This window comes from Marmota flaviventris, chromosome 11, assembly GCF_047511675.1.
Source record: "Marmota flaviventris isolate mMarFla1 chromosome 11, mMarFla1.hap1, whole genome shotgun sequence".
NCBI classification, from domain to species: Eukaryota; Metazoa; Chordata; class Mammalia; order Rodentia; family Sciuridae; genus Marmota; species Marmota flaviventris.
In genome coordinates, this window is record NC_092508.1 from 30140846 (window position 1) to 30154115 (window position 13270).

The 13270-nt window shown below is 38.4% G+C and overlaps 1 protein-coding gene across 1 annotated transcript in view; it reads right to left on the reverse strand.

The window, feature by feature from the left end:
- Positions 1 to 13270, reverse strand: part of Pard3b (par-3 family cell polarity regulator beta) — a 1014040-nt gene that overhangs the window by 300879 nt on the left and 699891 nt on the right. The window contains exon 18 of the mRNA XM_027941877.2: positions 12455 to 12692. Coding sequence (XP_027797678.2) covers positions 12455 to 12692 — 238 coding nt within the window. The remainder of the gene's footprint in view (positions 1 to 12454; positions 12693 to 13270) is intronic.

A 13270-nucleotide genomic window follows, 5' to 3' on the forward strand; every position in this document is an offset into this window, starting at 1 on the left:
TCACTCTAAGGGGCAGGGGTATCACCTGAGGGCTTTACTTTTGGGGTCATAGTGGGTAAAGTAATCTGGTTAATGTGGAGAGTTTCTAGAGAGGAAAAGTGAAAAACAATGATAGAAAAATAAACTGGAACAAGAACAAAGAGTGTACTGAATGCTAATTTAAAGAGCTTGATTTTTTTTTAAAGAGAGAGAGAATTTTAAAATATTTTTTAATATTTATTTTTTTAGTTTTTTCGGTGGACACAACATCTTTTTATTTTTATTTATTTTTTATTTTTATGTGGCGCTGAGGATCGAACCCAGCGCCCCGCGCATGCATGCCAGGCGAGCGCACTACCCCTTGAACCACATCCCCAGCCCAAAGAGCTTGAATTTTAAGAATCTGTGGTTCCCAAATGGAACTGCTGCTGGTTGCAATAGAATTGCGATCCCTAAGCCGTCTATCAAATTTAATGAATTATATTTTTTGATAATGAGGCCAAGATTCTCTTTCATAAGCGTCATAGATCTACTATAGGTTACAGTCAACTTTAAGAGTAGATAATCCAGAAACATCTTTTCTCCTACAGCAGAGTACTACTAATGGATTCTATTTTAAGAACTCGTTATGTCACCACAGCTGAACTTTGTTAGGTAAATGTTGCAATTATTCCTACTATTACTACAATATCATAAGAGAGGAAACAGAGGCAAAGTGTGTTTAAATAGCTGCTGAAGGACTGACAGTTAAAAGGAGTAGAGTTGGAATTTGAACCTGCGTAAAATGATTCCAGAAGATCTCCCCTTTGCAACTGTGTCTTATTGCATCTTGGTGCAGAAGGCACATCATCAAATGATACCTGAACAATGAATGACTGGTAGCCCTGCTGGTGAACTGTAATGAATAAACGAGGAACATAAGCAAAATCAGGAGGATATTTAAATGATCTAGTTATAAATGACAAACTTTATTAGAATGGTGACAGTTGAAATGGAAAAGAAGGCCCAGATGTGAAAGACAGTATTTTGCAAATATCAATAGGATGTTGGCTGATGGAGGGGTAGGGCTGGGAAGAAGGCGGCAGCCCAGTTGTCCTCGGATTCCTGGCAGTGGCTCAAACAGAATTAGTGAAGGCAGCATGAGCTGGTGACTTGATGGGTAAACTATGAATTAGATTTTAGACATGCTGAAGCTGAGGTTGATGCAGGGCCACTGTGTAGAAATGATCAGCCGACAGCTTGACAAACAAAATTGGTCTGTCTCTGAAAATCCTGGTGAATATTACTTAGGAGGGTTGAAGTAAATAGAGGTACAATCCAATAACATTTATATATCTCTTATCCATTTTTCAATTTGTATATATCCTGTTTTTAATTGTTCTGGGAAGGCTTTTCCTTAGTCTATGAGGAGAAAAAAACAAACAAACAGTTACAGTTACAGTTACTATACCATAAATTCAAGTCTCTTCACTTAATTATGAACCACCTCATGTTATTAAATTGCTGTTTGATATTGCTTTAAGACAGGAAAATCCAATAGATAGTAAAAATAAATATGAGTTCTATGAGGTGTGATAAGTATACACAGAATTATGGCTGGTATCCATGCACTTTTAAATGCGAATACAATAGTAGCCGTGATCAAGAGGGGGTTTGGGTGTCATTAGCAGTTCAAAGCCTGGCTCTAAGCAGGCTGTTTCACTTCTCAATTATGATCTGTAAGTGAAGCTACTATTTGCCACATTCATTTCCTATGCATCTTGAAGATAAATGCTAGTAAATTACATTGAAGTTCTCAGATAAAAGGTGCTAAACAAAGACCTAATTCCACTTCCCCCACCAGCAAATTATTAAATCTATACATGTCATTATCTAATAGTGTTAAGTAAACATCCCACAAGGACATGACATTGTGCTGGACGTGGGACAAGGTGAATTAGCCAAATATGATTCCACTGGGAATGTACAAGTGTTTATATATATATGAATAAAACTGCTATTAATATGTTTTATTAGTTATTTAATATGAATATGCAAATAGGTCCATTAGGAAACCTTTTGCATTTTATTAATCCACCATCTTAAATGATCATATTTCACCTTACATGCTAATGAAGTTTATATATTAATGTGTACCTTCCACTTTGGTGCCTGTGCAAGTTCTTTGTGTTTTTATTTAGTTTTTTTTCTTGGTATCAGGATTGAACCTAGGAGAGCTTTACCATTAAGCTACATCCCCAGACCTTTTTATTTATTTATTTTTTTTATTTTGAGAAAGGGTCTCATTAACTTGCTTAGGGCCCCCTTAAATTGCTGCGGCTGGCCTCAAACTTGAGATCCTCCTATCTCAGCCTCCCAAACTGCTGGGATTATAGGCATATGCCACTGTGCCCATAAGATCTTTGTAGCATATCAATTTCTTTAAAAGTTAAACTGTTGGATTATTGTTCTGTACTGTTAACAAATCTAATCCTCCTCGTCAAGGAAAAATAAGATAAAGGGTCCTATTCTTCTTCAGTCCTCTTTTATAATTTACATTAATGGGAGTTGTACAACATATTGAGAGGAGAAGCAAACCCTAATTAAACAAATAGGGCTCGTTTGACACTCTATGTGATCATTTTTTTATTGTGATAAGTATGAAAAAATCAAATCATCTTGCTGCTTTGGATAGCTGAAAACAAGAGCTACAGAGTAATCAAGATTACATAGGGTAGGAAGGCAGTGAACAACAATTAGATTTTTAAATGATTTTGAAAAACAAAGTATCTGTACATTTCCATATTAATTAACTTCATCCAGGCTCCTCAGTGCTCTATGAACATAGACTCACACACACACACAAACACACACACACACACAGCAAAATGAATGACAAACAAACATTTTCAGACATGCCTGACAGCTCAAAAAGATTATTAAAGTCCTATTCCAAACAAACTATGCAGACTGAACACTGTGGCAGCTCATGGGTCTTCACACTCAGCCCATCAGATGGGCAGTCCATCTGTCTCTGGTCCTCTTTTAGTTAAGAACTAAATGCTGGCCCAAATAACCCTTAATGTGTTTGATCCAAATTTCATCTCCACTTAACTTTTCGGTACATCCTTGCCCCAATCTCCATCATCTTTATCACGTGCCCTATTCATACAGCACTCTCTCTTACTTCTTTACATTCTCAAATTGACCATCTATCCACATTATGGTGCTAATTTTCTTCTCTGATGCTTAGCTGCCAACCACCAGAAGCTAGGCTGTATCCTATATAAATATATAAATATTATCAGCTATAACAGCACTGGATTTAATGGAAGTCAATATCGGTATATTACACACTCTGCTTTGCAATTCCATTACAGGCTCAACTCTGCTGGTCATAAAAAACAGCATTCCAAATCTAGGCCTGTGATAGTAATAATGAAACAAAAAAGGGTCATTGCTCTTCCCAACACAAATAAAAAATTAAAATTGCTAGGCCACTCGGCTCAAAAGAAAACTGGCAAATTAACAAAATGAAGACACAAAATATTCATGGCTCCTATTGTGAAAGATAAAGTAAATAATTTAAGACAGACTGAGGAGAGAAATTTGGAATTTGCCTCTTTGGTAAGAGAGCACAAATTGAGCCTCACTAAATTCTGTGGGTTTTTAGCATACATTCTTTTTTCCTCTGCAAGCACAGACAGTCCCTGAATACAGAAACAATGGATGGCGGTACCATAGTAGCCTTGGACATGCGAATTTATTTTTCCCCACAGCCATGTATTTCTCTCAGGCTCTATATATGCCTCATCAGCCATTTTGCCCTGATGTGTAAGTCTCTCTTTTCAATATATTTGTATATCAACTTGAAGCTGAATTAGGAACTTCAACCTACTTTGGCTTTTATTTCTCATCAGAAAATTCATATCTTGAAGCAAAGTCCCTTAACTTTAGCCCATTGCTGGCCTTTTGCCTTTGGAGAAGTGACTGTTAAAATTTCACTACCCTGGCTCCATTAGCTGGGGTGCCCTTCATCCCCATAAAGCTGGAGGGATATCTAGATGTTTACAGCCACTATTTGGAAAGAAGAAATGACAAGCTACAGCCACATTACATTTATTGTACAGGAGACCTGTAACAGCCATTATGGGATCAAGGTAAAGAGGACAAATGTATGACAGATGTCATCTTCCCTGGTGACTCAAGTATTCAGTCTCTATCTAACCCAATTTAAAAATCTAGTCAAAATATATCTCTGTGGCCAACGTATTATAGGACAACTTCAGGGCAGCCCGATGAAATAACTATGAACTATGCATTAAGAATATCAACTTCAAAATCCAGCCACAGGCCTCTGAATTGAAATGTAAATAAAAAAGGACTTAAAAAGTTAAGGAAAATACAAACCTTTTCTTCATTTGAGTCCATTTCCCATTTGTATTCAGCAAGAGAAAGTTTTGCTTTCTATCAGGTAAGCAATGTTTGAAAATAATTCATGTTTACATTTAGAGAGGGGTGATCCATAGCATTCAAAATATAAATGATGGAATGAATTTAGCTACTTCACTTCCTCTTGTATTTTATTATGCAAAACCATCCAGGTGAAAGAAAAAGCCTCATGCCCATCTGAGTCATAAAATTACAACTAGAGGAAAATGAAAAATCCAATAGAGAAAGTGAGTGAGCTTCAGGTGTATCTTGCTTGAAATGATAGTGATTTCCAATGGCCCAGGATGTCTGGGGTAGAGCATGGCAGGAAGATGAGAAGTCATGCTTACCATTTCTTAAAAGAAGCTAGACTGGTGACCAAAAATATATTAAAAATTGTTTAACATCACTATCATCAAGAGAATGCCATTCAAAACAACAATGAAAAATCACTTCAAACATATTAGAATGATTGTTATAAAAAAAAGTCCATAGATAACAAGAATTATCAAGTGAATGGAAAAAAAGGGTACCTTTGCACACTATTAGTGGGAATATACATTAGTACAGTCATTATGGAAAAAAGTATGGAAGTTTCTCCTAAATTTCAAAATAGAACTACCATGTGATCCAGTGATCCCATTTCTGGGTATATATTCAAAGGAAACGAAATCAGTATGTCAAAGAGTCATCTTCATTCCCATGAGTATTGCAGCACTATTCACAATAACCAAGAAATGGAAACAACTATCACCTGAAGAGTGCAAAAAGGGAAATGTACATATTCACCATGGAATACTACTCAGTGTTTAAAAAGGAGGCAATCCTGTCATTTGTGACAACAGGGATAAATGTGAAGGATACATGAAATAAGCCAGGCACTAAAAGACAAAAGACTGTATGACCTCACATTTGCATGTAGAGTGCAAAACAGTAAAACTCATAGAACCAGAGAGTAAAATGGTTAGTACTAGAGATGAAGGGCTGGGGGGATTGAGGAGTTGTTGCCCAAAGGACATACCATTTCACTTACCATGGAAGGAACAAGTTCAAGAGATCTTTGGTGCATTTTGGCAACCGTCTACAATTATATACTTTAACTAGATTTAAATGTTCTGAAAATACAACAAATATATGAGGAAATCTGTATGTTCAAATACGCAATTTAGCCATCTCATTATATCTATATCTATATATATCTCAAAACATCATATTATAGACTGTAAGTCCATACCATTTTTACTTGTCAGTTTAAAATGAATAAACAACCAGAAGTAATATCTCTCAAATCACTGAATTTAAACCTCACAAGATGGAGAAGATGTTCTTATTTGTAGTTTTCTGATGAGGAGACCGTAACTCACAGGGTTAGTGATGACCACGGGGTTTGCAAGGGACAGACTTCTAACTAGGCTCAGCATTGATCTGGCTGTGGAAATGGTGTGTTGTTGCTTGTGGTGGAGGTGGAGGTGTATGTGGTTGGGAGTGTGTTCTTTTAAAAAGAGCTCACAGCAGGATACCTTTCTATAGTGTTTCCCTGTTTAAATAAAATATATAGTATATTTTAGAATAAAATGAAGGAAACATGCATGGCTTAGTATATGCAAAGCTTGCAAATGAAAATGCCTCTAGATTTTTAGAAATAGCTTTGTCTGTAGGGTTCATGACTTAGATTTTGCATGTTTTACTATGTAGATACTGAAGTAGTGTATCTTCAAGGCATACCCACATTTTCTGAGTAGAAAAAAGAAACAATAAAGAATAACTAATTGATGGGTCAAGAGGAACAGAGTTGATACAGACAGCTGCCAATCAAGTTCACCCTTTACATTACAAACCATCAGCTTCAGAACATTTACTTCTGGTACAACAGGGCTTTGTGTACTAAATGGACATCATGGGGATTAGTTGATTTTTTTATTATAGATTTATGTGAGGTTGGTTTATTTACATGCTGCAGAAAAGAAAAAACAAAACAGAGAAGACAAAGCAGGCAAAGAGTGGTATGGCTTTAGTACCGTAGTATGCTAAGTTCTGATAATGCTATCTGCTGGAAATTCAGCCTAGCTTGGGGCAGATGCACACTCTGATGTGCTGTTAGACAGCTACTGAGGGTGAGATGACACCATCCTTTCTGACTTTATCTTCTTCATAGCACCTACTACAATCCAAAATTATCTCAATTATTTTGAGTTGGTTGTTTATTCTCTCCCCTTCACTGGAAGGTAAATGCTGAGAGAGCCATGGCCGGATGTCTTGTTTAGCACCATGTAAGTTGAATGCTCATCACCTCGAGTTGACACAACACGGGTTTGCCCCTGAGTTATCTTGGTGAATGACTCTCCACAACTGATGAGTCCATTGCTAAAAACAGTTTGCATGTTTATGTGATACTTTGCTTGTTTTTGTTTTAAATGTATCATAAAAAACTTATCTTTGATATTTTCTTTATTTATCAGGATGGGAAGGTGCTGTCATCAAAGTGGGGACTTCAGGGGCTAGGGTGATGGCTCAGTGGTACAGTGCCTGCCTAGCATGTGTGAGGCACTGTGTTTGATTCTCAGCACTGCATATAAATAAATATAATAAAGGTCCATTGACAACTAAAAAATATATTTAAAAAAGTGGGGACTTCATTGTTGAATATCCAGTTTCAAAGAGCACTGGGCATAAATAAATATTGTTGGATAAATGAAATAGTAATTATGAATGTGCTTAACAAAGACAGGGCATTCGGTACATATTACTAGTCAAATGAATATGGGAATATGGGTGAACCAGTTTTGAAAGAAGGAATGGTATTCCTATGGGTAGGATTTGCACTTGGTTCATTTATTAAGAAACAGTTTACCAAGCATGATTCTTTAATGACCAAATACTATAAAAGCCTTTCCATTTAGTGTCCAGAACAAGCTGACAGCTGAAGGTTTCTGGAGTGAGTGGCTATACTGTTGACAGGAGACAATTTGACTATTATATAAAGAGATGGATTTTAAACACAAACCAGTGGAAAAATTTTATTTAAACATTATAAAGATAAAAAAAAATAAATAGCTAAGGAATTAAGGACTGATCTCTAGGTTTCTACTCAAGATAGGCAAGATTATTTTTTAGCCTAAAGACATTTATCCTCAGTGCCTGGGCACTGAAACATCTTCTGGGCTCCAAGATGGTGGCCATGGATGGATACAATGAGCTCGTCTGTTGAAGGGGTCTGAGTGCTGCAGTCTGGCTGTGGAAGCTGTGTGGCCTTTTTGCAGCATGGTGCCACAAAGAGCATAATGCCCAAGGAAGTCAAACACACAATAGAAAGATATGAGCCTCTTGACCCACTGAAATGATCTTTTAGTGGCAGTAACAGGGCATACGGGGAACTACAAAAGCAGACAGGTTCTTGAACTGCATATTTTCTCACAATAATCCATTTCTTGTATAAGAGCTACACTTGAATTGTGGAAGGAGATTGGTTGAAACCAGCAAATACTGGAACGAGGTGACATATAGAAAGATGTGAATGACAGAGATCCCTCATGCTTTTTCAACAGAATCAGAAATAGGCTGAATTAACAAGTGAGATAGAATGGACTGCTATATGTAACCCACATGAACAGACCAGCTAATAATCCTCAAAGCACACACCGTGGCTTTTTAGAAGAAAGTACAAGGCTACTGCTCACACACTGACACTCTGGTGATTCATGGTTTGGTGAGGAGAGGGAGGAAGAATTGATGTCTTTACTTATCCCTTTGGCCAGGGGCACCTGTACACCGTACAACTGCAGAACACCACCAAAATCTTCAGGTGTGTGTATGAGAAACGCAGATAATGGAAAAATAATGCATATTTAAGTCACATCTAACTCCAAGAGAACCTTACAGCAATCAATCTTTTTTAAATAAGAAAGAAAGTCAGTCAATAGCATCTGAGCAACAGATGAGAATTAAAGCAAAATCTGTTGGCTAATGGTAACAGCCTTTGTGTTCTTTGTTGTTGAAAATGTGCATGTAGCAGCAATTCCAATATGCTCACAAACTCACATGCAAAAGGCTATGGAAAACAGTTGCTATTTTTATACTGAAGATAAAATCAAACATCACCTTTCAGATCTTAATTTTGCTAAAATAGTGGAAGGAAATAAAACCCAAGGTGCTAGATGTCTAAAGGTTCCACAGGTGCTGGATCCTTTAGAAATTTCTCCTACATGAAAATATAGAGAATATTGGACAACAAAAGGGAAGAGTTGGCTCTTATAAGCAATGAAGTATGAATCTGCCAAATCAAACCATGTAAAACAAAACATGAAGTTAAAGTTTAGTTTAGTAACATTCTAGGAAGTAGAATATGCAAATACCTAACAGATTTTATACTTATATACCACTCTAGTTAAGTTAGTTTGTTTAGTTTTTAATACATTAAAAAGGAAATTTTCCTTATAAATTACTGAAAGTGTAAAATAATAATAATAATAACAACAACAACAACTTACCAGTTTTCTATTGATAATGTAGGAAATTTCTGCAAATTTAGTGACTTGAAAAACAAAAATGGACTAACATTAAGGGCTTGGCCAGAGAGAATCCACTTTCTCACTGTGTCTAGCTTCTAGAGGCCCCTGTCTTGTGTGGCTTATTGTCCCCTCTCTTGATCTTTACAGCCAGTAACACTGCATTTCTTTGCACCTGCTTCCTTAGTCATACCTTCCTCTTGCACTTTTAAGGGACCCTGTGATTAGATTGGGCTCACAGAAGAAACCCAGGATAATCCTCAACTGAAAGTGAGTCAATCAGCAGCCTTAATCTCATCTTCAATCTCAATTCTACTTTGCCATACAACATAACACACACACAGGTACTTGGGATGAGGACATGGACATCTTTAGGGGATCACTGTTATGTTTACTATTAGATGTTTATTACTTACCTAGCAGAGTTATAATCATGTTACATATAATTAAACAAATGTAATTATCACAATAATGGTATATTCTATTATTATTCCATTGTCAGATGAGGAAACTGAGGCACAGAGGTTAAATAATTTGCCCAATATTACCAAGACAAAAAACAGAAGAGTCAGGATTGAACTCAGAAGTCTACATGCAGAGTCTAAATATACTGCAGTTGCAGGTTATAATAATCGCCAAGAGGCTTTAGTCATAGTCCATAACTTAGTAAAACCATAATAATTACTCAGAATAAGAGAAAATTTTAAATTCAAGGTGGCAAAAGGAGAGACTGAATCTACAGAGACCACTGGGAAAAATAAACTAATGCCTATGTATAAATTGGGATATAGGTCATTCAAAGTAAAATGGAGGCCATTGTTTTGGGCTGAGTTCCTGCACTGAGCTACAAAAGACTAGGAATCACATGATCCAAATGAATTCAGAAATGGGCCAGTTTAAAAACAAAACCAAACCAACCAATCAACCCACCACCAACAACAAAAACAAATGGGAGATCACGGAAACCCATCAAAACACGTTTATTCATTGTGAGCAGGGTGATGAGGAAGTCTCTGCTGAAACCCTATAAGGAAAATAATTTTGAAATGACCAACTCAGTTTTTATTTCTTGTTTTTGCTTTTCTCAGGTTTTTCCTGTTGTTAAAACTCACACCTCTGCTCAGCTCACACAAGTGCCTTTCAGTTCTGCCGTGAGAATGCTGCCCAATGCATGAGTTGGTAATAAGGTCCAATTTGATCTTTGAAACTCAATTTGTTGAAATTTTTTTCTTTGATAATCAGATGGATAATCAGACCTGCTGGAGTGACCTCAGTCCAGGTGCGAGCAGGACCACAGCATATTTTGAGCAGGAGGACACCGGAATAGCATTCTATGAGCACTGGGAATGTAATGGGAAGACCCAGAGCTGTCAGTATCATTTGTGTCCCTTAAAGTTCACTTAACACTTTTACACACACACACACACACACACACACAGGGTAGGAATGGAGAGAGGAGGGGGGGAGGGGGTAGAAAAGAAAGGAGGAGAGAGGGAGGGAGAAACTTCCCTGTCTGTTTAAAAATGTCAGTTGAAGATCTCTAACTGAAAACATCTGGTACCATATGACAATTGCAACTTTTTAATTTTTTTTGGTAACAGGGATTGAATTCAGGGGCACTCAAACACTGAGCCACATCCCCAGCCCTATTTTGTATTTTATTTAGAGACAGGGTCTCACTGAGTTGCTTAGTGTTTTGTTTTTGCTGAGGCTGGCTTTGAACTCATGATTCTCCTGCCTCAGCTGCAGAGTAGCTGGGATTACAGGCTTGCACCACCACACTCCACTAACAACTGCAATTTTTAGAAAAAAAAATATTTATTTTTTTAGTTTTAGGTGGACACAATATCTTTATTTCATTTTTATGTGGTGCTGAGCATCGAACCCAGTGCCTCTCGCATGCTAGGTGAGTGCACTACCACTTGAGCCACATCCCCAGCCCAACTGCAATTTTTAAGAGAGATATCACTTAAGGATTTCATAAGAGGTGACCAATCTGGCTTACCAACTATTATATACTATCATTCACCTTAGTTCATGCAAGAGAAGTATAGAGATTAATTGATAAGAAATTAAAGGAGGAAAAAAAGCAATGGAAAGGGGGTACTTCTACTTTTCACCCCAACAAAATAAGCAAGGGACTACAAGAAAATCCCCAGAGTTTCACTGTGACTTGCAAAAATGACTTTCCCCCAGGTATGAGATCATTCTTGACAGAGGCTGACATCAAGTTGTAGGTGGGGAGACCCAAGACAGGAGCTTGACTTGCTCTGGAGAGGTCTGCAGATGTGAGGCTGGTTGGAAACGTGTTGGAGTGAGGAGAAAGGAGAGCCATAGGAACAAGCTGTTCTTGCAATATCTGGTGGTTGGGAAGGCAGTGGTTCTTGTGGGCCAAGCAGATGCTACTTCAATTTGGTTTGAGCCATCTCAAATTGCCACTGTCTAAGAAGTCTATCAGCTGGGGTTAGGAGATGCCAGGGGTTGACTGTCTGAGGTCAGTGGCAAGTGTAAGGGGTCCTTGGGAAGTCAGCAACTGGTATAGTAAGGAGCTTCCTGAACAATCCACATAAGTGGCCCATAAAAAGCCACAGATGGCCAGGGACAAAACTTAAGTAAAATTCACTCTTGTTTAATATCGTCTTTCTCCTTCCCCTGGTCATAGAGACTGACAGGGAGGAGAAGGTGAATCCCACCTCCCACCACACTGTGGGTCATCCCTTGGGGTCAAGGTCCAAGGGGCAAAGAGGAGGAAAATTTCAGTTTATATTGGACTGGTTGTTCGAGTCCCTGACAAAGACGTTGTTTTATTATCTGAAAGTGACCATAAAACTATCGGCAAGAAAGCGGAGAAGTCAAGACGTGGAGAAGACAGCCCCACAGGGTATTTTTGAAAATAGCCATAGGAAAAGAAATAAAAGTGTTTTCTGACTGTGCCCTGCTGAGCCATGCCTAGCCACAGAACCCACTGCATATGAAATCTTGTCACAACCCCACTGGATTAGTAGGGCAGGTGTGCCAGCCTCACTCTGAAAGTAAGGTTCAGAGAAGTTAAGCAATGTGGGTGAAGCCCTGTGGCTCGTGTGTGGAGGGTCCTGGATTCAGATCATTTGGATTCAAACCCAGGGACATCTAGGCTGCATCACAGTGCCTCTGGTCCTGACCATACCATGCTTGGAGACCTGGCTATCCATACACCTAGTGTCACCGTGGGATGAGGTTCATCAACCATGACTACCCTGATTCAAAGGAGATGATGGGTAAGGACTCCTAGCTCTTGCTTCCCTGTGCAGATGGATAGCTCCATTACATGGAGCTGCAGCATTGCCTGTGCCCTAATAAGCATTGGCCTTTCTTTGACATCGGACGTAGGGACAGTTTTCTGTCATCACTATAAGCCTCAGAAGCCTCTATGGAAAAGCCACATGCACATTCACAGTTTTGATTTTTTATGTATTTAGCTGGAGATGAGGGAAAGCTTGCACTTTGTTTCTGAATGCACACAAAGGAGTGATTTCACCAAGCAAAACAAAAGCAACTCTGCCTTCAAAGCAGCCCCATACCTCAGCATGGCACCAAATCCCTTCCTCTTTATTTTCCTTTCTGGGTCTTCATTTTCCTCTTTGCGCTTTTTCTCCTTGACTTTCAATTTGCCCTTTTCCTTTTTCTTCTCCTTTTCTTTCGTTTTTTTTACCTTCCTGGCTTTATTTTCCACGTCCTCTAGCTCAGAGTTCCCCTGAGGGGCAGATTCACAATTCAGAGCTCCTTGGCCCGAGTGAGAGCTCTTATCGGACAGACCATCTGTACAGAGAAAGAAAGAAAGAAAATCAATACACGTGGTCAGGGGCACATACGGTTAGTATATAAAGAAAAGTCAAAATGTAAAATACAGAAGAATGAATAGAAGTGCTGCGAGTTCTACCCTTGCATGTGGGGACTTGTACCCTTTGAAGACAGACTGCCTAAATCTGGTTACTTCAAGCAAGGTAGGAGGCTGGGAGGGGGTCCATTGGTTGCTTAGCCAGTCCTATGAAAGGCCTGAATGTGCTAAAACACTAATCTTTCTGAAAGCTGGCTTGTTAACCTTGATCAGCTCAGAAAGCCCACCTGCTGGGAAACAAACAGGGCTAGCGACTTTCCAGGAGAGGTTTTTGAGTACAAATATTACCCAACTGCTTCTACTCAATTAATGCAGTCAGTCCTGGGTTGATGCTGCTTTTAATGACTCAAATAAGAATGTCAAGAAATGCACACTTAGTACTCCTACCCTAAGGGTAAATGACAGTTGGTCCTTGTAGGAAAGCGGAGGAGAACATTTCTTTACCATTTGCACTGTAAAATAAATTGCATATTGCGTTCTCCAATTCCATGTTCGTTAA